This window comes from Suncus etruscus, chromosome 1 (assembly GCF_024139225.1).
Source record: "Suncus etruscus isolate mSunEtr1 chromosome 1, mSunEtr1.pri.cur, whole genome shotgun sequence".
Classification (NCBI taxonomy): domain Eukaryota; kingdom Metazoa; phylum Chordata; class Mammalia; order Eulipotyphla; family Soricidae; genus Suncus; species Suncus etruscus.
The window spans coordinates 54,500,718-54,526,981 of record NC_064848.1 but is presented as its reverse complement, the minus strand read 5'-3'; the positions used below and the strand labels follow the sequence as shown (position 1 = coordinate 54,526,981).

Here is a 26,264-nt window from a genome sequence, read left to right as displayed (position 1 = left end):
AAGTTGTTTATAATACAGTAGTTTTAGGTTAAGTGTTCAAATACCAAAACCACCACCAGTATGATTTTCCCTTCACTGGTGTCTCCAGTTTCCTACCCACCCCCTTTGTCTGCCCTCCTGATGGCACAATCAAATTTACGTCATATTCTTTGTTATGAAAACTCAAAGGCAAATGGAATGATCAAAATTTAGAACAACAAGGGTCAATCTGCTGGGAGGGAAGGTGGCTGGTGTCGCTATTTTATCAAGTTCAGTCTCGACTTTTTTCTATTTATTAAAAATGGTTCACCTTGTAAGGATTTGTTGAGGATTAAAATGCTTACAATATATGCAAAAGACCTGGTACATAATAGAATTTAGTAAGTGGTAGTCAGGAATAATAGTATATTAAGGAACTTGGTCGAGCTCCAAAGATGACTTTTCTTCAGGTAAACTGGTCATGAGGGACTTCAAAGCAGGTTAACATTTTGAATAAATGCCATCCAGTTTGATAGACTGATCATTTAGTTCATTAGCTAAATATATCTATAAAAATCACTTCAAGGGGACTGGAGTGATGTTTGCCACAGCGGTAGGGTGTTTGCCTCGTGTGGCCCCAAAACAAAACAAAACAAAACAAATCACTTTAAACTTCTATCAAGGATTAAACACTTATGGCCACGCTAGAACCTTATGGCTAACAAATATGCTAATGTCTTGAAGAAAATCGCATTGAGCCTCAGGTCACACAGGAAAGATATTTTAAAGATTTGATCAAGATTATAGAAATGGGGACCAGATAGATAGCGCAGCAGTAGGGCATTTGCCAACCCAGGACGAACCTGCTTTGAATCCCAGCATCCCATATGGTCTCCCTATCCAGGAGCGATTTCTGACCACAGAACCAGGAATAACCCCTGAGCACAGCTTCCTCCCAAAAGACTATAGGAAAGGGTATGACACTTCCTTTGCTTATTTGTAGGCTTTAGATCACCAATGAAAATTCTCAGTGACTAGACTTAATCACAGAATTCTTGGGCTTGATTAGAAGTAGACCATCAGACCCAAGGTGAAAGTAGGATCAAAGCCTTTTGGCTCTGTGCTCAGGGTCTTTCCTAGAGGTGATCTGGGGACAAACTGGCATTGGGCACATGCAAGGCAAACACCTTAATCTTTGTACTATCTCTCCAATCCCAACCGTTGTCATTTTTTAAATACATACAGAACACTAATATGACTCCTTTCTCTCTTGCCTGTAGGAAGAAACATGAAGTTTCTCTGGAAATTATTGAAAAGGAAGATAGAACGAGCTGCTTAAGAGAGATTCAAAACTATAGACTGCAAGACTGGGGCCAGAAGGCTGGCAGTGGAAAACTCTGTTGGGTTGTGATTTGTCACTGAAAAGTCCCAGCTGCCTTTTTCCTTCTTGCAAAAGAAGGGAAGAGAAAGAGAAGGAGAAGACCATGTCCATTGCTTTAAAGCAGGTTTTCAACAAGGACAAGACCTTCCGCCCCAAGAGGAAATTTGAACCTGGCACGCAAAGGTTTGAGCTTCACAAACGGGCGCAAGCATCCCTTAACTCAGGTGTAGATCTGAAGGCAGCTGTGCAGCTGCCCAGCGGGGAAGACCAGAATGATTGGGTGGCGGTGCATGTGGTAGACTTTTTTAATCGGATCAACCTTATCTATGGGACCATCTGTGAGTTCTGCACGGAGCACACCTGTCCTGTGATGTCTGGAGGTCCCAAATATGAGTATCGGTGGCAGGATGATCTCAAGTATAAGAAGCCAACTGCACTGCCAGCTCCCCAGTACATGAACCTTCTTATGGATTGGATTGAGGTCCAGATCAACAATGAGGAAATATTTCCAACATGCGTAGGTAAGTCTAGGACCAGCTTCCTCATTAATGTGTCATGTCTTGCCTAAGCTTATGATATCTTAGAGGCTTCCTCCAGGACTGCCTTTTATGCTAGATAGCACTCTATCAATGTTTTGCTAAAAATCTTCACCTACTTTTCAGCTTTTTTTTTTTTTTTTTTTTGTCAATCTCGGAACCTCAGTAAATTTTTTAGAAAATCAGTTGTGGACCACTTTTGGCTATTTTACAGACCTCAGTGATACATAAACCATTTACCAGGAAACATTCATGAAATGTTAGATTTGATTTTGCTAGGTTTTTAGGACTAGGTTCCAAGAGTACCGAGTTATGTTGGACAAATTTTTATTTTTTTTGTTTATTAGTTCAAAACCTAGTTCTAATACAATTATTGGTATACATTTCAGTTTTATGGGAAAAAAAGAAAAGAAATTCCAGTTTGGGAACTCATGACTATGTTGGAAGCTAGATGACATTCTGCAGTAATAATTGATCATTAAATAATGTCCATTCCTCTGGTGGATATATATTTTTAATTCCAAGCTGTACAATTCACTTTGGAGCATGTGTATCGACTCATCAGGACAGTTAAAGCACAAATGCTGTTTTCTATGTTCACAGAGCCAACCTTTTTCAACTTTTCATTTTAATTTCATGTTGCTGATGCATGGATTTTTCATGCATTTAAATAATTTCATTTACTACTAACACTTTTGAGCATTGTGTTCAAAGGAATGAACAGGTTACTTTTTACTGGAGATGAACTCATCGGTTTATCTCCAGTGTCTAATTCTGAGTCCTGAAATCTCTGTAGGTTCTCAGGAGTATTTACAGTATGGTTAAAAAATAACCATTTTTGGAAAGTATTAAATAGCTGAGTATTTTGAGTATTAAAAAGGCACTTCAAGAGTCTGGAGCCATAGTATAGGGGATAGAGCATTCATTTACCTTGCACAGGATTAGGGTTCTATCCTCTGCATCCTAGTGACCCCCTAAACACCACTTAGATTAATTTCTGAGTGCAGAGCCAGGAGTAATCCCTGAGCATGGCTAGGTATGGCCTCAAGACAAACTTAAAAAGTATTTGAAGCACATAAATAAGAATGTCATTTAGATGATGATGATGACGATGATGATGATAATGATATGATAATGATGTGTGATATGGAAAATTATGGTAATGGATGTGGGAATAACTAAGGTTATAAAAGAGAAAAGGTACAAGGAGAATATGTACATCTTGAAGTATTTCACAAAAACCAATTTACTCAGAATCATGGTGCTGTTCTGACTGTCCATTTTCTCTTGCTTTGTTTCTCTTTTCTTCGTGCTTTTCTTTGTTTATTTTGGTTTTGGTTTGCCACATTCTGGCACTCTGAAGTGCTTCCGGACCTGCACTCAGGAATTCTTCTGAGCTGACTCTGGGGACCATATGGGATGCCATGGATTGAACTTGGGTTGGCCTGCATGCCAGCTGTACTACCACTCTTGCCCCTGCTGTCCCTTGTTAAGGAAGAAGATGGATTGTGTTGTAGTGCAACTCTCTTCTCCTTCAGCATCAGCCACTTGGCCATATAATAGGCACCTCTTAGGGGGGTAGAGGTAGAATTTATTAGCTTCTAATTGTTCTTTTATTGCTTTTCAGAGGCTTCTTTTTCTGTTGGCCAAAACTTTTTTTCCCACTATAAGAAAAAGAATTATATCAGCAGGTATTACTAATATTCTGAGCCAAATACTATACCACTAAAGACAGATAAGGGCAAGAATAGCCCCTCTTTGTTTTTTCTTTTGTAATTCTGCTCTTTGATGCTTTGAATTCATTAAATTTTGTTCTCTCTGGCAGCTGTGTTTACTACATAGATTTAATGAATAGAAATATCATCACAGAGCCATGGTGTGTTAACTGAAAGTAAGGTAGCTTCTGCTCTATGAAAAGACATCATAAGTTGTTTTAAACTTTGCTCAGACTAGATTAGTGATGTGCCATAGACCCAAAATTATTGGCATTTATTTTTTTCTTAATCATTTAGTGTGCTTGAAGAATAAACTCATCTAAACAGAATCTTACACTGTGGACATTATTCCCCATGGGCAAATAAATTTGGGAAATGCTTAGTTAAATTGTTTTTTGACTACAAGACTTTTAATATACTAATGCATATTATAAATATTGAAGAAGGTTAGTATGTAACATTTAAGGGTATTATATTTTGGGAAAATGTTACTGTTATAAGTGATGCTTGTCAAAGTTGTTTCAATGTCAATTACTGGGTCTTTCTGTTCAGAATGAAAATTCCTTAACACCCTTTTTCTGCCCCTCTCCTTACTCCCACATTAAGCAACTAAATAAAATCCTCTTGGATAAGACCTAAGAATTTGCATGTTTAATCAGTAGCTTCCAACTCTCTGTATAATAAAACCACTCAGAATACTTTTCATTCCTCAAGAAACAATCTTTGTTGTTATTGTTGTTAGTGGTGGTTGGTTGGTTGGTTGGTCGGTTTGGTTTTGGGGACATAGCTGTGGCACTCAGTGGTTACTCGTGGTTCTGTGCTCAGAAATCACTCCTAACAGGCTCAGGGGACAATTTGGGATACCAGGGATCCAACCCAGATTGGCTGCCTGCAAGGCAAATGCCCTTCCCACTGTGCTATTGCTTAGACCTCTATTACAATATTTTTCTTACCACTCCAGTTATGTTCATGATGTCTTCTCCTTTTGTAATCACCCACCTTCTCTACTTATTACATTTTCATGCAATCTTTATATCATGCCCCCCTTTTATTTTCTGAATGTAAATCTTTCAAGTCCTTCATCTTTTTTGTTTGAATATCCAGAGCTAAGCCTAGTCCTTGAATGAATGGGGGAATAGTTTGATTTAAAAACAATTTTGCTCAACATGTAAGTGGTACTGAAGTTAAACAGGTATCTCTGAGTCAGTTTCTCACTATCCCTGGGTATTTCCTGCACTTTAATTATACAGGGCTTAATTATACAGGGTTTAATTTTCCCATTGTGAAATGATATGGACAAGTAAAATCCAACACCATTCATCATCCCCCTGAGGGTCTTCATCAGCATCCTACTTGCTATTGCTATTTGCTCTCAGATAGTATTCTTGCTATTTTTCAAAAGAACTTACCTTTAGAAATCTCTGTTAGAATTCACTATCTGTTCTTCCTCCCCCTGATTCCAGCCTACTTTTTTCCTTTTTGATCTTTGTGCTGCCATGAGTCATTATCATGGAAATGATCAAGATGTCTGTCAGAATAATGTAAAAGGAATTCTCAGCAAACAGCAGACCCTGAGTAGTTGAGACATGGGGAGTTCTGCTTAGCATTATATCTTTGAATTCTTGGCAAATTTCTGTGTTTCTGGCTAGAAATTCAGAGGGTTTCAAACTTTCCCTCCTACCTACTGTGATCCAAGGAAGTTGAACCGGAAAATATTGACAGATGTGAAAGCTTCATTCTAAGTTAGGTTTTAAAGGATATAAACAGCTGTTGATCTCTAGTATTGAAACATGGGAGAAAGAAAGCTTTCATCTGTTCATAGATTCTGGTCTAACGAGGATACCCTTGCTATTTCAGAAGCAACTTTCTCAGTTGGGAAAATGCTGAACATATATGACTCCCTTGTGGACCAATCCCCACTCTCCCTTGATCCCCTACAGCCTCCTTTGTTAAAAAGCCAACAGATGTCCTTGTTTAAGCTCCTTAGACAGCAGTAACTAAAGCAAGGGCCACCTCCTCTTTGTTTCTCTTTAACCACTCTTAGAGATAAGGATAGAACAAGTCTTTTTTTTTTTTTTGTCATTTTCTTGCTTGTCTAGTCATAATAATTTGAATGTTCTAGCCCTCCAGCTTCCCTGTTTTTTTTTAATCATTATGTAATAGGATTAAGATTTTAGATATGACACTCAAAGAAAAAATAGTAGAAAACTTAGAACTTTCCCAACTCATGTTTTTAAAAAACCCTTGAATAGAAGGAATGAAAACATTTCAAAAAATAATTACATCATCTCACCCACAGCTACAATTTTGGAACAAATAGGTGTCAAGGAAGGAAAGAATGGGAACACATGAGAAAGAAACTTTCATCTGTGGAGCCTGGAGTGCCAGGCATCATGTTTGCAACAATTAATCTTCCTTATTTTTTACAATTGCTCAGCAAAGTTAATATTTCGTTTTATCATGAGGAGGCTGACATTTTTAAACAAGCTAAAGGACTTATCTCAAGATTGCAATAGGGTTTGAGAAGTCAGTCTGAATTGGCCAAAAGTCTCTGCTGTTGTTGTCTACTGGCATGAATTGTTTGTATTATTTCCTTCACCTGGCTAGAGACTTCCCAATAAATAGTTTTAGAAAATTATTTAGAATGGAGAAAAAAAGTTGTGGGGGATGGGGGGAGGAGGGTACACCCAGTGATGTTCAGGGGTTGCTCCTGGCTTTGCATCCTGAAATTGTTCCTGGCAGGCTCAGGGGACCTTATTGGGTGCTGAGAATTGAACTGGGTTGGTCCTGAGTTAGCCACATGCAAGGCAGATACTCTACCTGTTATGATATTGCTCTGGCCCCTAGAATGGAGAAAATTTTTTAAAAATCCAACTTCCTGTACCTTTTAAAGAAATGACTGTAATTATTCCTGCACAAAGAACAAACAAAAACAAAAACAAAAAACTTACACTTTTTTTTTTATTTTATTGAAGACAAAGATGCAAAAAAGGACAAGTTGAAGTTACAGTGGGAAGACAATCACCCATAAACAGAATTCTCAAAAGAAATCCCCTTGCTGACACCTTAATTTTGAATTTTCAGCCAAAAAACATTAAGAAAAAATGAAACAAAACACACACACAATTACTTTGTCCCTCAAGTCTCCAGATTGTAGTACATTATAACATTTCTTAGCAGTACACAAAGCAATCTAAAGCCACAAAATTTATGTAACTCTTTTAACATTAAAGGCTATAATATTGTTGACACAGTTGATCATAATACATTATTTCATTAAGGACGAGTCAAAGAATCACAGCAAAGATGGTGTTAGAGTGGCAATTGTTTGCATAGGCCCAGCAAAATATAGGGGACATGGAAATGAAAAGCCTTGGCCTAAATACAAGGAGACCTTACCCCTGAAGTTTTCTGGCATAAGACCAACTTTAGGCTCCAGGCATACTAAGTTGTCCAACCCAAGTCATTGTCTGTAGTGCCAATATACTTTTATTTTTCACACAGTCACTGTTGTTGGTGTCAGGTTTCTATAGCTAAGGATCCTGGAATATGTCCATATCCTACATCAAAGTCAGGATGATGCGGAGCATCCTTTAGTTTCACCTCACAATTAGAGGGTGATGCAGAGAGCTCGGTCCTGAAAGCAGGCCATTGTTATTAAGTCCTCTGGGTGTTAAGGGAAGTCTCTGTTGAATAGGTCTATTCCAGAGCAGTGGTAGGGTCTTCCCTGGTAGAGGATTGCTTTCAGGTGATGTTGTACACAACTGTGATTGTTTTGTAGATGGAATCTCTGACAACCTTACACTTTTGAAATGCCTGAAGAGTGTGTGCAGGCACTTTAACTGTACCCACATTTTTCTTCTAAGACTTTATGAACATTTTTCTTATACTTGTTAAGGCCATTATTTATTCAATAAGTGTTTGTTGCATGAAAGCAGACCCTATTTTTTTGTTGTTTTGTTTTGTTTTTGGGCCATACTCGGCGATGCTCAGGGGTTACTCCTGGCTGTCTGCTCAGAAATAGCTCCTGGCAGGCACGGGGGACCATATGGGACACCGGGATTCGAACCAACCACCTTTGGTCCTGGATCGGCTGCTTGCAAGGCAAACGCCACTGTGCTATCTCTCCGGGCCCAGACCCTATTTTTTTAATTAAAAAAATGTTTTTTATTTTGATCATAATGGCTTACATATCTTTCACAGTAGTATTTTAGGTACATATTAACATTGAATCAGGGGAATACCCATCACCAAATATGTCCTCTCCCCATCCCAGTTTCCTTTCTGCAACCCATATACCCCACCATCACCCCCCGGGCTGCTAGAGTAGGTGGTCCCCTCTTTGTCTAGCTTACTATTAGTGATCATATATCTGTTTGGTCCTGGTACCCTCCCTTGTTACCCCCTCTATTTAAGAGGCAGAGCTGGATAAATCGAGTTATGTGGTTTTGTTTGAAGGAAAGAAAAATAATAGATTGGGGTACAAAATAAGAAAAAATAAAAAAAAATAAAAAAGAAGTCAGATACGCTGAAAATGGGTGGAGTCCTTATAGAGGCTTTCAACCTCAGTTTGAGAGAGGATGTGAAAAAGGTAATTGAAACACCACAACAATACAGAAAGAAATATCAAATTAAATAACCAGTGAGCACTACAGCAATAAAGACAAGCACCACACAATAGTCTTGGTTCTGAAATCAAATCATGCCGGAGTGCAAAAAGAAAGAGAAAGATAAGATAAAATAAAATAAAATAATATTGGAAACATCAACTTCAATCTCTACACCAAAATAAAGACGTCAAAAAATCGATCAATTGATAAAAATGTGGAAAAATGATTGTTTTGTGCTTTGTTTTTCTTTTCTCTTTCCCCCTGCATAGGCACAGTAACTATTGGGGATATTATAGAGGGAATTCCCTTGGCCTAGGAGATACAGGGTTTCTCCACCCCTGAAGTATACTGTCATGGGATTAACTATAGATTCCTTGCATGATCATTTACTCTCCCCTTGGTGCTTTCGTGGTATATGGAAGACTTCTGCTTCGTCTTGGATGGTAAAATCAGACCTCTCAATTTAGAGATCTTGGTGACTGTGCAGCTCAAGGAATGGAGCTTATGATGAAGTCTTTCTTTGTGATTCTAGCAGTTATGCTTCTTCAGTGTCGTTATAATACATCTTCTGTAGTTGGTGGTCTTGGTCATTATGTTGCTCCTAGGATGGGGCCTGGGATAAAGTCTTCTGTTATGTTCCAGGAAGACCCATTCAGTTGCGGTTGTCTCAGTCAGACCTCTGGAATTGGAGATCTGGTTTGTTGAACAGATTGTAGACCAAAAGCTAGGCTTGAGCTTTTTGTTGTTGTTGTTGTTGCTGTTGTTGGTCCCTGGATGCGTACTGTCGAGTCCTGGTTGTAACAACCAGTCATCTGTATATAGCAATCTTGGCTTTTGCACAGATCAAAGGGTGACATGTTTTCTGATTTTGGAAAGCAGACCCTATTTTAAACATCATGAGAGGGCAAACAGATAGAATTCCTGTTCTTGAGAAGTTTTCACTATATTCAAATTGTCTAGATGTCCAGTTGTCTACTTTCTGCATGTCCAAATTTCTGTGCATATTTTTCTAAAATGAGTAACTTGTTGAGTGGCCAAATGCATTATGGAAATCTCTGTATCCTTTTTTCAACCGTTCTCATGAGAATACAGCTGAGTTTTAGCCTTTCTCAAAATATTGTGTCAGGAAATATGAAATTATAAAAATGTCCATAAGGATGATGAGTTTTAATTGGCCTTTAATTAATAACTATTTTTATTGTATGTATCCCTTATAACTTTTAGATATAAATTGATATAAAACCTATAAGACAGAACATGTTTCCAAAATATTTTACAGTATTATCAGCACATTGGATTTATAGAAAACTTGGATATATTTAGCTAGTTCTACCATTACAAAAAGCTATGTGATATTTGTAAATGCAGTCTCTGAGCTAACATTTCTGTAAATTAAAAATTGTCTTTCTTCTCTCACGGGCTATGCTAAGGATTAAATGAGGCAAGAGGAAGAAAAACATTGAGCCTACAAATCTGAGCACCCAAAAGAATGCTTAAAAGAAGTGTATAAGTTTCATCTCTGCCTGAGAATTAAAATTCCTGGTGACTACTAGACAGTTTCTGAAAAGCAGCTTTAGAAAAGCAAAACAATCCTTACAAATATTTAAATTATTTTTCTGAGGTACCAAGATTTACAATACAATTAATTATACTTTCCATACATACATTATTTTAAACCACACTCATCATCAGAGAGCCCGTTTCCCTCCACCATGTCCCAAGAAATCTCTCTAAATCCCCTCTCACATGTAAGTTCTGTTCTATAGTCAAAATCTTCAAATATGGCGTCTTTGACTATACATTTTTTTACTATGTTTATTTTTATCCCAAATATGGAGAGTTTTTGATTTTATTTTCTAACTTAATACTGATTTACAAAGTTGTTCATAATACAGTTGATTGGGCATTCAATTTTTCAACACCAATCCAACCACCAGTGTGACTTTCCATACACCATTCCCACAGTATTCCACTTATCCCAAGCCTGATCTCTCTCTTTTTTAAAAATAATTACAAATTTTTCACAGTAATATTTTAGGTACATAGTGACATTAATTCTAGGACATTCCACCACTAGTGTTGTCCTCCCTCTACCCCTCATTAAGGCCATTATTCATTCAATAAATGTTTGTTGCATGGAAGCAGATCCTATTTTAAACATACTTTCTGCATGTCCAAATTCCTCTGCACATTTTTCTAAAATGAGTAGCGTGTTGAGTGACCAAATTCACTATGGAAATCTATTATGGAACTTTTCACCCCTGTTTCCAGCATGTACTCCATATCCCCCTCCTTTGCCTACCAGGCTGCCAGGATAAGTGGTCCCTTAGCTTGCTGTCTAGCTTGCTGTAGATTGGGTATCGATTCTGTTGTTGTTGGCTTTGGATTTGGTGTTTAAGTCTGATCATTTTTTAATTTCTACTCAATGTCATACAACTCTTTGGTCTTGATACCATCCATTTTTCCTTCCTCAATTTATGAGGCAGAACAAGATGATTTATGTGGTTATGTGGTTCTGTTTGAAGGAAAAGAAAAAAAAAGAAAAGTAAAAACAAACAAACAAAAAACTGGGAACAGTCCGCCCAGAGGCTATAAATATCAATTTAAGAGAAGAAAGGGAAAAAGGAAGAAAAAAATCACAAAAGGACAAAAAAATAAAAAATTCCAGACAAACAAGAAAACAAAACAAAACATAAAAACCAAAACTACAATGTCAGAAAAACAACAACAATAAAACCGAAAAGAACCACAGCAATACAGACAACAACCAGACAATAACTATGAGCCTGAAATAATAAAAAAAATAATAATAATAAAGTGCTTCTTTTTTTTGGATAGGCACAGTAAATATTGGGGAGATTAGAAAGTGAATTCCCTTGGCCTAAGAGATGAAGGGTTTCTATGACCTTGAGGCATACTGTCATGTGAATAACTACAGGCTCTGTACATGCTCTTTTTTTTTACTTCCCTAGGACCTTTTATGGTGCCAGGAAACTTTCTGCTCAGTCGAGGATGATAAAATCAGGCCTCTGTAACTAGAGATCTTGGTATTTGCACAGTTCATAGGATGAAGCCTAGGATAGAGTCTTTCTTTACGGTTCTAGCAGTTCTATTCCATCACTGTTGTTTTAATCAGTCTTCTGTAGTTTGTGGTCTTGGTTTTTGCGCCGATTCTAGGATGAAACCTTGGATAGAGTCTTTCATTATGTTTCCAGAAGTTCTGTTCAGTTGCAGTTGTCTGAGTCAGACCTCTAAGGATTAGTTGAATTAAGATAAATAATTAGCTTAGGTATACCTTAGAAAAGAGAGGAAGGGAGAAAAAAAGATAAGAGGAGAAAAGAAAAATAAGTAAATATAGTAAAAAATATATTTAAAAAATTAAGTAAGTGCCTTTTGCCTTGTTGCCGCCGAGAAAGCAAGATGGGTCACCAGCAGCTCTATTGGAGCCACCCGAGAAAGTTCGGACAGGGTTCGCGCTCTTGCCGCGTCTGCTCAAACCGGCACGGCCTGATCCGCAAATACGGCCTCAACATGTGCCGCCAGTATGCAAAGGACATCGGCTTCATCAAGTTGGACTAAAGTGGACTTCTGGAAGTGGTCATCAAAGACATCTACGTGACATCAGAAGATGCTGGCCCTTTGTACATAAATAAAATGACTTCAATTATAAAAAAAAAAATTAAGTAAGTAAAATAAATGAGATTGAGTCTGTGTGTCGGAGTTGGGAGGTTTTCCCAATTTCTAGGCACTTCATCAGTGATGGGGTTGGGCCTTGCTAAATGAAGGTTTCAGGGTTAGATAATAGCTGGAGCATTTTAGGACACACATAGTTTTTGTGTCTGGATTACTAAGGAATGTGGTAGGTGGCTACCCTATGTAGTATTGTTTGCTGCTTCCTATGTATCACAGTTCCTTTCCTAAAGAGAAACTAACAGTGTGGTTTTATTTGACATGGATTGAATTAATTAATATGAAGAAGAAGAGGAAGAAGAAAGGGGAGAAGGAAATAAGTAGGGAAGGGAGAGAGAGAGAGAGAGAGAGAGAGAGAGAGAGAGAGAGAGAGAGAGAGAGAGAGAGAGGAAATGTTAATTTGAAAAATGTGTTCAGTGAATAGGTTCTGTAACGTAAGACTGTGGTTCGCAGTTTACTATTTCAGTGGTCTGAAATATGTCCTAATAGAGAACATAAACCAAAGGAAAAGGGCATATTGTAGTGTTTTATGAAGACATTATCATAATGCGAACTTTATATGTGACCTAGTATGACTGAGAACTGAGGTGTAAAATTAGGGTGTCCACCCTTTGTATCCAAGAACCACTGTGGACAAAGAAGCTGAAAGGTTACTTTATACCTACTAAGATTAAGGCATTATCCATATTGTTAGGAATCACTGCAGCTGGAGTCTCTGGTTTTCAATCATATTCTTCACCTGTATCTGTGGATAGGTACCCTAAGACATTATTATAGGCCTTTGTAGTTAAAGGCTGGTTATATACCTTTTCATTCTAAACCATTGTTTCAGCTGTTGCTGATATCTTTATGGTATAATGAATAATCGAAGCTTTGTGTTTCTCCTCTTCCACTTGATTTGAACAATTCTCCCCACTAAATGCTGACAACTATGGCGCTTGGAGTTTCTGCCCTATTAGACGATTGTATTTGTTCTTGGAGAACTATATGTATATATGGTGTATATTCTAAATACCTCAGAGAAGTGATATTATTCTGTATTTATCCTTCTTCTCGATTATTTCATTTAACATAATATTTTCTAGATTCATCCATGTTGCTGCAAAATTCATGATTGTATCATTTCTAACTGCTATGCAGTATTCCATTGTATATAAGTACATCTTCATGATCCATTCATCTGTTGTTGGGCATCTGTTGTTGAGGTTGGTTCCAAATCTTGGCTACTGTACTGACTGCTGTGATAAATAGTGGAGTGCACACACATACTTTGGGATGAATGTCCTTCTATCTTGGGGCTAGATACCCAGGAGAGTAATTGCGGGTCATATGGCAACTCAATTCTGAGTTTATTGAGCACTCTCCATACTGATTTTTAATAGGGGTGAACCAAGCAGCATAACCACCAGCAGTGGATGAGAGTTCCTTTCTTACCACATTCCCATTAACAGAGATTGGTCCCGTTATTTTTGATATGTGCCATCCTCACTGGTGTAAGGAGGTACCTCACTGTTTTCTTGATTTGGATTTCCCTAATGATGAGTGATGTTTCTGGATTTTGTCATTTTGTGTACAGTATGCCTTGGATTTTTTTTTATTTGAGTTTATTGTCACTGGGGCCCTTTTGGCTTCTTGAATCTGGTGCCTATAATCCTTAATGTGGGAAAATACCTATCTATGATTTTTTTGTTTGTTTTTGTTTTGGGACCACACTTAGTGGTTTTTTAGACCTTACTCTTGAATCTGCATTCAGGGATTATTCCTAGTAGACTTGGAAGGTCATATGGGGTCTAGAGTATTGAATCAGGTTGCCTGTATGCAAGCAAGCAACCCTGTCTACTGTACTGTTGCCTCCTCTAGCCCCTCTATGATTTTTTTTTAAACTATTGGTTTTTTATTGCATTCATCTTCATGTTCTTAAGGGACTCTGATGATCCTTATAGTGTTTCTCCTGAACTCATTCTACAAGTCTCTGGTGTGCTCTTCAGTTTTAATACTTGTCCTCCATCTTCAATTGCTTTCCCAAGATTTTCTATATTTCTGCTTGGAGCTCCTTGATCTTTTCCTGAGCTACTGTTATTCTGCTTCTCAAACCTCCTATTGAGTTTGTATATAATTTTCCATACTCTTCATTTATGTTGTTTCTGATTGTAGTTTACTCATTTTGGTGGTCATACTTTTTGTTTTCCTGACTACCTGTGTCATCATTTCTTTGAGCACATTACACTTCGTCACCATTGTGTCTAAGGATATACAGAGCTGGTGGGTGCTGGATGAGCCTTCCTTATTTGTAGTAGTAGTAGTAGTAGTAGTAGTAGTTGTTGTTGTTGTTGTTGTAATAGTAGCAGCAGCAGCGGCAGTAGTAGTAGTAGTAATAGTTTTGCTCTTTTTTTTTTTTTTAGGTTTTTGGGTCACACCCGGCAGTGCTCAGGGGTGACTCCTGGCTGTCTGCTCAGAAATAGCTCCTGGCAGGCACGGGGGACCATATGGGACACCGGGATTTGAACCAACCACCTTTGGTCCTGGATTGGCTGCTTGCAAGGCAAGCGCTGCTGTGCTATCTCTCCGGGCCCATAGTTTTGCTCTTGAACTTGGTGAGCATCAACAGGCCTTCACCACTGGGTTTGCTGTGCTCTTGTTATACTGAGAGTGAATCTTTGTAATTAGTTCTCCTAAGAGTCTCTGAGGGATTATTAGGGTGGTAGTTACTGTGTCTACACCAACCCTGCCTCCCTCTCCACACACACTCATCTTTACCCAGTTACAGGAAGTATGAAACTCTGAGTTGATAAGTAGAGCAGGAGATATGGACCTGTGCCTGGTGCTATGGCAGAAGTCCAGTCATGGAGTCTGCTATGACCTAGTAGAAGGGAGAAAAGGTGCTTCCTATTCCAAAAAAGCACCTACAGATGTTAGTTGGGAGACTAATCTCACATGGAAGGGTGAGGAATAAGCAAAGGATTAGGAAATGTGGAATTGGGTTCCTTGATATGTGGAAATAAGGCATAGAGGCTGCCTGGATCTAGCTGGAAGGGTTTCAATAATATTTTTAAAAAATCAGCTATTATCCCTTATTCTATGACTGGAATAATGAATATTTCAAGTTGTAGTCTTGGGAAATGTCAGTGTTTTGTTTTGTTTTATGAATTAGAGCAACTCGGTTTGAGGGATGAAAATCTAATGATTTTTAAAAAATGGTCCATTTAGAACAGATTTCTCCTTGGTCTTCAGCAGACTAAATACAAACTTGCCTATGTCTGATGCCAAGCTAACTTTGGCATAGGGTAGCTATGGAAAGTAGAGAGAGAGAGAGAGAGAGAGAGAGAGACAGAGACAGAGAGAGAGACAGAGAGAGAGACAGAGAGAGACAGAGAAAGAGACAGAGAGAGACAGAGAGAGACAGAGAGAAGAAGAAGTTAGAAAGAGAGAGAGAAGCTACTCATTCAAGTTATTGTGGGGTAAAGATAGCTGGATTTGCTCTCTCAAGGGTATGGAAATGTTCTGTGACAAATCACTGTCAGGAAAGAATCCCTTGAGATAGCCTTGTATGCTGACAAAATTTTCAAGGCCCTGGAAAGATGTTTTACTTTTGTGATTGGATAAACTGGCTATCAAAAAGTACACTTTTGAAAAGATCTTTCAATAACACTGTCCTTTTTTGAACAAATGGCACAAATGAACTACTTTAAATACTTGTATTATATTGCTTGATCTGTAAAAACAACCCCTAAGGCAAGCAGTATGGTTTCTATTTCACAGATGAAAAAGATTAAGTAACTTGCACAGGGTCATAGGCACAATTAGGACTCGGACTCCAGACAGCTCAATTTTATATGCTCTCAGCTCATCCATTATCACTGTCTAAATTTTCTGGTCCCAGAATTAATATCACCTTTGAATTAGCCTAGTTTGTTGCTTCTGGTGTTCAGTCCTTTCCGAAAAACCCAACAGACATTGCAAGGACAGGTGTGAATACCAACTGGGCTCTGAATCTAATGGAAATTATACTTTGTCCTTCCTGATGAGAACGCAAGAGTCCTATTTCTCTAAAAACCATTTCCTTTAGATTCTGATGCTGCCCAAATCTGGCGAGATTCCTGGAAAATATGCAGGATTCTCTGTTCGTTGCCACATCCACTGACCATTGATGTAATGATGTCAGTTATCAAGGTCACAATCCCCCACTTCCACCTTTTTAACCCAGTACTGTTGTTGACTTGGTGGTGAATTATTAAGGGAGACACTGTTAAGCAACTACTCCAACTCACCAAATCTTAGAAACATTTGAATGATGTTAAGGGCCCCCACTGTACAAGGTAAAAAGGAAAAGGAATGAATACAGGTATCTCAAAGGACCTCTTGCAGCTCTATAAGCTTAGGTGAATGATGGGACATCCCAATCTGCACTGTTTTCCATGACCTGTGCTATGTAATTTTAATGATTATGTATCTCAGGTGACAAGTGGTTACATCTCAGCATCAGCAGGGAAGTGAAAAGGATATGTGATAGTCAGTGGAAAATAGATGAAAAACAAGGGCTGGAATGGGGAGTGGAGTATCTGCAGCTTTTACATAGTTGGTGGTTATAGACAAGCACTCTTTCATGCAAACCCTCTACTGGAGAGGCCAGTGCTGCCTGGAGAGCAGCCCAGTTCAGCACCACACTGTGTAAAGGAAGAAGATATGCATCTGGAAGTAAAATGCAGTGAGAAAAGTAACTTGCTCGAAATAGAATATGGAATAGAAAAGAACAATTGTATACGTGAGGAATATATTAAACTAAGGAGATAACTTCCCAAGAACCTTCTGGGTTTATCAATGAATTTCCAATTGAATTCTAAATAGAGAGGAGTTTATTTTTGGTTTTTTGTCTGTTTGTTTTGATCACTGCATGGTTTTAGCTGACGAGGTAATATCACAGGGGTCTGGCTCCAGAGAGACTTTCTTTTTCTGCTCTCCTCACCTGTGTTCTGCCTTTCTTATGGATAAAGACAGAATAGAAAAATGTACGTGACAATTCTGTCTAGTTTCCCTTCACATAAGCATGGTTCCTCACACATACATACCCATGTCCTTTAAGTTTTTTACTAAAGGTAACTCAAGAAAGACAGACGACTAGTTTAGGATATAGAGGTGGTTAAAGGGAATAGAAGCATTAGTTTCTATTTGACTTGATCTCAAATCTCAGTTTCAACTTTTAATAGAAAATTACCAGTAGAAAAAGTACCTATTTCAGGAGCAAGAGCTACGGCACAATGGGTAGGGCTTTTTTGCTTTGCATGAAGCTGACCCAGGTTCAATCCCTGACATCACATATGGTCCCCCTGAGTATTCCAGGAGTAATTTTTGAGCACAGACCCAAGCTCAGTCCCTGAGCACCACCATCTGTGGCCCCCAAAAGTACCTACTTCAGAGAATTACTAAGGGCTATATTTTAAGGCGATATATAAACCAACTATATTTAAAGCACTAGTCATTAAAAGAGCGTGGTATTGGAATCAAGCCAGACCCTCAGATCACTGGAATAGTCTTTAATATAATAAACCACAGGTTTATGAACAATTAATTTTTGATGAAGGTACAAGAAATACAAAGTGGAGCAAGGAAAGCATCTTCAACAAGTGATGCTGAAAAACTGGTAAACTACATGCAAAGAAATGAACTCAGACCTTTACACAGTACACAAAGGTCAAATCAAAATGGATTAAAGACCTTGATATTAGACCTGAAACTATAAAGTACATAGAAGAACACTTAGGCAAAACACTCCATGACATTGAGACTAAAGACATCTTCAAGAAGGAAATACCACTGTCCAAACAATTGGAAGCAGAAATAAATAAATGAAATCACATCAAACTGAGAAGCTTCTGCACTTCAAAGGAAATAATGACTAGGATAAAAGGCTACCCATAGAATGGGAGAAACTATTCACCCAATACCCATCTGATAAAGGGTTAATATCTAAGATACACAAGGTACTGATTGAACTTTACCAGAAAAAAATATCTAACTCCATCAAAAAATGGGGAAAAGAAATGAACTGACATTTCCACCAAGAAGAAATACAGATGCTAAAAGCACATGAAAAAACTCGCTCCACATCACTGATTATCAGGAAGATGAAAATCAAAACAACAATGAGGTACCATCTCACACTAGAGAGACTGGCACACATCACAACAAGAGCTTTATAATTCAATATAAAGGGGTGGTGCAGCACTAGGGCGTTTGCCTTGCACACGGTTGACCTAGGATGGACTGACCGTGGTTTGATCTCTTGGCATCCCATATGGTTTCCCAAGCCAGGAGCTATTTCTGAGCACATAGCTAGCAGTAACCCCTGAGCATCACTGGGTTTGGCCCAAAAACCAAAAAAAAATTTTTTTTTCAATTAAAAAATGGGAAGTCAATGAATATTTTCCTGAAAAGGACATATGGTTGGCTACAAAGTAAATGAAAAGTATTCTTTGTCATTTATTAAGGAAATCCAAATTTAAACCACAATGTGAGATATTACCAGTGAGAATACCATACATTGGAAGGACTGGAAATAACCAGTATTAGTGGGCATGTGGTAAAAAGAAACCTTTATTCATTGTTGGTGGAAATGTAATATGGTTTAACTCTTGTGAAAAAGGAGTGGGGAGTTTTCAAAAAAGTAAAGATTCTTTGTTTTCTTTTTTTAGGCCACATCTGCTGGTGCTCAGGATTACTCCTGGCTCTGCACTTAGAAATCATTCCTGGTAGGGTTGGGGAACTATATGGAATGCCAAGAATCAAACCTGGGTCAGCCCACATGCAAGCGAACATCTTACCCATTATGTTATTGATCCAGCCACCCAGAAAGATCATTCTTTAAAAAATCCAGTTCTCAGGGTTTCTGCCTAAATCCATTTAGATAATAAGACTAGAGAGCACTGGTGAGTTTAGTGAGATGCCCTAGCCAATAGTTGGTTGTATCCTTTGTTACTTAAAACATAACCTATAACATATGTTCTGGGAATCTGTTAGCAATGGCAGAGAGGAGCGAGGAAGTCATGCTGATTGGTTGACCACACAGTGGAAACTCAGAATTTGAAGACACCAGAAGTTATTGTGGATGACTTCCTTAAGCATTATCTTAGTTGCTTACCTTGACCACCAGGAATGAAGAGCGACTACTGAGAATGAATTGTTATGGGCATCCCAAATGGGCGAAGGAATAGCCTGCAGCTGAGAGTATCTGTTTTCCTGTGCCATTGAAGAAAATTATATAAGTTTATTACATATATAGACTGGTGCTCCTTGGAGACTACCTATGAGTAGTAACTATCAAAATGTATGTACAGGGGTCGGAGAGATAGCATGGAGGTAAGGCATTTGCCTTGCATGCAGAAGGATGGTGGTTTGAATTCTGGCATCCCATATGGTCACCCAAGCCTGCCAGGAGCAATTTCTGAGCATGGAGCCAGGAGTAACCCCTGAGCGCTGCCGGGTGTGACCCCAAAACAAAAAGGCTTATGTACATATTTTTGTGGGCTATTTTTTTTTTTTTTTTTTTTTTTTGGTTTTTGGGCCAGGGGTTACTCCTGGCTGTCTGCTCAGAAATAGCTCCTGGCAGGCACAGGGGACTTTATGGGACACCGGGATTCGAACCAACCACCTTTGGTCCTGGATCGGCTGCTTGCAAGGCAAACACCGCTGTGCTATCTCTCCAGAAATTGTGGACTATTTTTAGCCCAGGCTCAAATCTTTTCCTCTTCTTATGGTGTTGGCAAGTTCTGAATTTCTTGAGCTGATCTCTTTTGAAAAGTAGGGATATTAATAATAATAATGATGATGATAATAGTACTCACTTTGTATAGTTATGAGAATTAAGTGTCAAAATGGACATAAACTCTTAGTTCCTACAAGAAAGTTAAGTGCTGCATAAATTTAAGCTTTATTTTCTTTCACAAAGGTAAGCCTTTGATTTACTGCAGTTTGTAATGCTTGATTACATAGGAGAATTTTCTTTGTAGTATTCTCTGCACATTTATTTCCCAGCATGAAGTAAAAATTAATAAAAAGCTATTGATTATGTCATAATGGTAGCAGTTATCTTGGAAAAATAATTTCCCACTTCATACAAATGTTAGCTAATAATAAAATCTTGAATACCAAAAAGTTATAGATTTTGTTTTTTTATGTAAAGTAGTAATTTCACTTTGAAAACAGTAATATAATGAAATGACCATTATTTACAGATTCTGGGCCAAATAGCATGCTAGGTCTTTTATGAATGCTTTTTCCTGATCCAGGAATCTTGGTTGACTATTATTATTATTGACTCTCTTTTCAATGAGGAAATTATTTCTCCCATTATTGTGGGGAGAACTGGAAAACCAAACTAGATGATGAAGCAACAAGATAATAACAGAGCAGAAAATATTACCATTCTTAGATTGAGCTCAGGGAGGATGGATCATCATAGGCCCTAGGAGCAAGGCAGGTTCAGCAGGAGGAGAGAGCACAAGAAATGGAACCAAGGAAGGTTCACAATGTTTATGGAGTCAAAAGGAGAGGGCATGGGACAGGGACATGGACCTCTGCTTTCCTTTTAATCCCCTCCAGTGGTTTTCATCGCATTTTGAAAAAGGAAACTGGAAACAAATGTAGGAATTGAGAGCAAATAAACAAATGACTGGTTTACAGAGAAAACAAATATAATTTTAGGTAGGGGTAAGTTCTATGAAGACAAAGTTTGGAAAGGGAATTGGGTTGCTGTGTGTTTTTTTTTAATGTTGTTTACCACTTTAGTTGTGGTACTTAAACATTTAGTTGTGGTGCATATAAGGTTGTGACACTAGATCATTTGGCAGAGCTGCTCACTAGGGATGGCAGTCCTTTGTGATAAGCTTCACAAGTCTTTATTGTGTTGGTCAAATTCCTTGTCACAGTGCTCATAGGGGAATCACATTCTTTAGTAGCAATGCTCTCACACAATTAGTTCTAGCACATCTAGACTGTGTGTTCTGGAAATCATTGGTGGCACCAGAAATCATTGACAAGTGAAACTTGCCTACATACCACTGTAGAGCTGACAAGCTTAAACAAAAAATCTGCAAAGATTGCATTTAATATATATGGTGACCTAGGAATTGAACTCCTGTCCTCAAGCTTACAAAGTAAGTGCTTAAGGCACTGATCCTGGTTCCCTGGGATGCTGTAAAGATTACATGAGTGATTCTCAGTTTTTTAAAATTGTGGTTTCAGAACTTCTTCGTATCCTTAAAAACAATGAAAAATTCCAAACATGTTTTGTTTGTTTGGATTATGTTCATCAATAATAATCATATTACAGATTAACACTGGGAATATCTTAAATTCTTCACATTTTAACGTGGGGCTGAATCAACAGTACAGTGGAAAGAGTGCTTCCCTTGCAAGTGGCCTACCCAAGCTCGATCTCCAGCATCCCGGGAATATGGTCCCAAAACACTCTAGGGGTGAGCACTGCAAGTAGAGCTAGTTGTAAGCCCAGAACACAGCTGAGTGTGACCTCAAAACAACAACAAATTAATTTAAAAACATATAATGGAAAGTAACTATATTTTATAAAACAACAATTTGAGTTAAGTAGAATACCATTTTAGTTTTTGATAATCTCTTTGATATGTTCTAATGGAAAACAAAATTCATTCTATCCAATCTGATGTGATCTATTCAGTGTATGATGATATAGTCATCGTAACCTGAACTAACAAGACTTAGTTCAGAGATATCGTTGCAAAGTGTGTACTTCTGAAAGGACCCTCTGGTATCCATATAATTTTAGAAATATAGCTGCAGATAAAACCACTGGGTGGCCAGTCTTTACATCCAGTAGGTTCTTGAATAAACACAAATGAAAATTGCATTGATTGCTTCACAATGTCCCTTGTGATAAATGATAATGTTGGTAACATTGTGGGTTTTTTAAACCAGTTAGACAGCATTGTTCTGAGGGTCCCATTTATCAGTTTAAGAATGCATGCTTTGTGTATTTGCCCAGCAGTACTGAAGGCTTTTCATCCTGGACTCATAATCATAGTTTCCTTATCACAAACTTCTGTTGGACCATGGAAAGAAAGATAATAATCTCTGTAAAATATCTGAAAAACCTTCTGAGTACCCTAGCTCTACATCCACAACATCCACAAGTAAGCTAGTGAGACTTCCCTGGCAGAACTTCATTTGCATATAGGAAATATTTTAGAATATTAATGGAAATGGTGTGATACAGTTATTGTTCTGTACAATAAAGAGTGGTAGACAACAGTTAAGTTTTCACCTTGCAAATTTTATGCAACAGTATTCAAGTTAAGTAGCTTTCTGTCAAGATTAGACAGGTCATGAGAGTTTTTTTTTTTTACCAACAACTGATACATATTCCAATATTCTAATCCTTCCAATTCCAAACATAATATAATATTCCAGTTGCTCCACTCAATATTGTAATATAGCTATTATAAAAACTAATGGAATGAACAATTCAAAATGACTTGTTTTCTGATGTGATCTGTACCCTGTTTTTACTTTCTCAACACAGATTAATGAAGGCAACATTTATTGAGTCCCATGACAAGGGACACTATGATAAAGATGATCAACAGTGGGGGAGGGACTTGTGACAGTGCTTAGTGTTTACTCCTGACTCTGTGTTCAGGGGTCATTCCTAGTAGAGTTTGGGTCCATCTGAGGTCCCAGGGATCAAACCTGTTTAGTTGCCTACAAAGCAAGCAATGATACTATTGCACTGGCCCCCGTCAGTCAGCTGTTAGAAGAAATTTTTTGATAAATATCAACTGATGTGAGAGCTAAAAATATTTCTTCAAAGTAGTTACTTTTTTTCCCTTCCATATGAGAAGCCTCATTCACATAAATGATTGACATTTCCCAAAGGATCTTAAGGCCCTGGACAGGCAAGGTCAGAAGGAGGTTTTAGGACTTCTTGCTGAGGTGGCTTTTATAGCCATAAAACGTCTAAAAGAAGACTTTGCAGGCCCTCAAGACAGTTGACGCTTTGAGACCCATGCCATTTTTTTCTCCCCTAAATATGTTGACTCTTAAAATAGCCATGCAGTCTGGCTGCCCTTATCAGTCCATGATGACTCACAGGGCTGATTCGACTGTTATTTCAGGTGCCTCAGGTATACATTTCAGCTCTACAGCTTCCTGTCTTCCCAAGGGTGCCATTCAGCAGCTGATCTGGATGGGGCACTCTGTCAGCTTACGAGAAATACAATCGAAACCAGGGTTCAAGTTATCTAGATAAAAGAGTAGAGCCTTTTCGAGGACCATTTGAAAAGTGATATTATCAGAGTGAACCTTTAAATCTTTGAATCACCCCACCCCTCAATAGATCTGTTTAGATAAGTTTCTTAAAACAGCCAGGTTTCAGACTGAAATTCAGGATTATTACTTCAGCGATGATTTGTCAAACACCAATATATTTCAAGTGCTGTATTAGGCAGAAGGATCTGACATTTGCCTGGTCCTGACACCTACCCCTCTGACCTCATAGCAGCAATGTTCAAGCTCTTGATTTCTCCAAGGGTCTCAGAAGCAGAATAAACTCTCCTACTTCCTTTTATATGGTCAATTTCATACCCCAATTTCCCAGATAGGAAGTATATGTGCTGAGTGCTCTCCCATGTACTGCAGTTATTGATAGATCCATTCTTTCTTTTTAGTTATGTCATACCGGAGTCTATTGTGTAGGCTCAATTCCAGGTTCCTACTACTTGATGTCAGTTCTCCTATATTTCAATTGATCAGTTTCTAGTAGGAACAGTTGCCTCAAACACCTACTTTATCCTATGGTTCTAAAAAAGTCCTAAGCCTCGTGCCATTTAGTAGACTCTCCTACCAGAACCCAGCACCATTACTTCAAAGCCCATCATAGTCTTGGGACAGCCACCGTGTTATTAGCAGTCAGAAATGGGACTCCCACTGGGGCAGACACAGGGCTCTTTAACTGCTAGTATGCTGAATTTATTGCTCATGCTTTTTCTGAGATTAGTTCTTGGCTCCTTTGCTCTTACTGAAGCAATAGTAAAAGACAGTGGTGCTAAGACTGTATGGTTCAATCCCTTCCTTAAAGAGTTTTCAGAGTGAGTATGGTATATATCAAAAAATATATTAAAAAACATTGGAAATAGCCAGTGTTGGTGGGATTGTGGTGAGAAAGGAACCTTCATCCATTGTTGGTGGGAATGTCATCTCTTTGGAAAACAATATGGATACTTATTTAAAAAATCGTGAATAGAACTACCATTTGATCCAGTGATACCTCTTATTAGCATCTATCCCCAAATAACAAAAATAAATTCAAAAGATATATGAATGCTATGATTCTTGCCACACTTAGTAAAGTAGTTGAGATATGGAAGCAACCCAGCTATGGATATATAGATGGTGAAGTTGTGGTATATATACACAATGGAATACTGTGCAGCTCTATGAAAGAACAGTATCGGCAAGTTACATGATTAGAACTAGAATATCATTTGGAGTGAACACAGTTAGGAAGATAGGGATAGATACAGAATGATTTTGCTCATCTGTGGGGCTTAAAGATACAGAGCAAGGTAGCATCAAAGAATTAAAGGCAACATAATGGGAGGACTGACATGCAGTTGAATTCAGGGGTGTTGAGCAGGAGCTTTGGGTTCTTTGCAGGAGGGAGGTGAATATGCTGGTGATGGGTATGGTGTTGGAATTATGTGCATGAGAAACTATCATTAACAGAATTGTAAATCTCAATAATTGATCACAATTAATAAAAAAGAATTCTCAGTACCATTAGTTATTTATATAGTTGCTATTGCTGTAAAAGTGGCTTCTAAAAGGCAACTTGATTTGTTCAGTGATTCTCTCTCTCTCTCATTCTCTCTCTCTCTCTCTCTCTCAGTTTTTGGGTCACACTTGGTGGCACTCAGAGTTACTTCTAAATCTGAGCTCAGAAATTAATCCTAGGGGACCATATAGGATGCTGGGGATTGAAGTCGGGTCAGGCACTTGCAAGGCAAATACCCTACTTGCTATGCTATTTCTCTAGCCCAGTGTTTCTCAATTATTTTCTGTCATTCCCCCCTAGAAAAAAGAAAACATTTTTTGCACCCACCGTGTAACTGTAAATACTATCTTTATTAAAAAAAGACTTTAATCTGCAAAACAAAAATATATAAAATAATTTGAGCTGATTTTTTTAATCAGAGGTGATGTCTGGATTAATGGCTCCAATGAGCACGTTTTGCAATGCATAGCTTTTAGAAGCGAGGTTTGAAGCAGGATATAGCAACTCTCAGCTCCAGAGACATACAGAGACATAAACACGGTCTTAGCTTGTTATGACAGTGTTTGCTGAGGTCAAACACGCCCCCTTTACGGAGTCCCCCGCGGCGGCCCCACTATTTGAGAAGCACTTCTCTAGTCCCACAGTTTCTTAATGATGTTGCAATAAAATAAGGAAAAAAATGCATTCTGATATACACATATACAATATATACAACACATATATAAATACATATACAATATGTATATATACAATATAAATATACAATATATATAAAAAGCCCTACCACTATGCTATCTCTCCAGCCCATACAATATATATTTTATGTTTATTTTCAATATATATATATCAGGATGCATTTTTTCATATATATAAATATATATATATATATATATACACACACACACACACACACACACACACACACACACACACACACACACAATTTAAAAAACAGTGATGGGCTTCTGCTTGCCCATAGCTTCTAGATGTATTTTGTTCTCAGTTTTAGCATAGTCATGTCCTTTCCTTTTAGAAGAAGGCTTTATGCTCAATACGTTTTTTCAAAGGACATGGTATAAAACTGAACTTCCATTTCTCTCCCATGGAGATGAGGAGCTTCAGATATAAAACAGGCAAATGTGTCCCTACGGGTGACTCTGAGTTCTATGGCATTGCTCCCTGCTCATAAATAATGAGTTTGACAAACATAAGATGCACCAGGGAGCTACAAAAGGACAAGCTCTGGTGTCAGTGTTACAGGCTTTGTAGTGGCTGAAGTAAGATGTTATCAGAAATAACTCTCTCTTTTTTTTTTTAATGTTCATCAGGTGGATCAGTTTCATCAATGATTAGAAAATAAATAGATTATATTGTAATAAATAAATAAGTTTGATAATAAGGCCATGAGTTCTTAACTAATTTCAATAAAATGGAGAGCATGTCCCTTTTTTTGTAGACTACAAACTCACCAAAAATGAGACAAGTTAAGAAATACCTTTATAATTATATAAAGGCCCAGAAGTGAAGTCATATTTTAAAGATCAAAATGGCTTTATTTTTTCCTATAGTCTT

At 38.0% G+C, this 26,264-nt stretch overlaps 2 protein-coding genes across 2 annotated transcripts in view; both read left to right on the top strand.

Moving 5' to 3' along the window:
- The first annotated feature begins 1,244 nt into the window (after nucleotides 1–1,244).
- The window catches only part of MOB3B (MOB kinase activator 3B), a 138,830-nt gene continuing 113,810 nt past the window's right edge, over nucleotides 1,245–26,264 (top strand). Inside the window, exon 1 of the mRNA XM_049771079.1 lies at nucleotides 1,245–1,860. Within this exon, the coding sequence (XP_049627036.1) occupies nucleotides 1,443–1,860 (418 nt within the window). The 5' untranslated portion in view covers nucleotides 1,245–1,442. The remainder of the gene's footprint in view (nucleotides 1,861–26,264) is intronic.
- Nucleotides 11,593–11,879, top strand: LOC126005666 (40S ribosomal protein S29-like). Its single transcript, XM_049771083.1, has one exon. It carries the CDS (start codon nucleotides 11,621–11,623, stop codon nucleotides 11,777–11,779), a length of 159 nt encoding a protein of 52 aa, XP_049627040.1. The 5' UTR covers nucleotides 11,593–11,620; the 3' UTR covers nucleotides 11,780–11,879.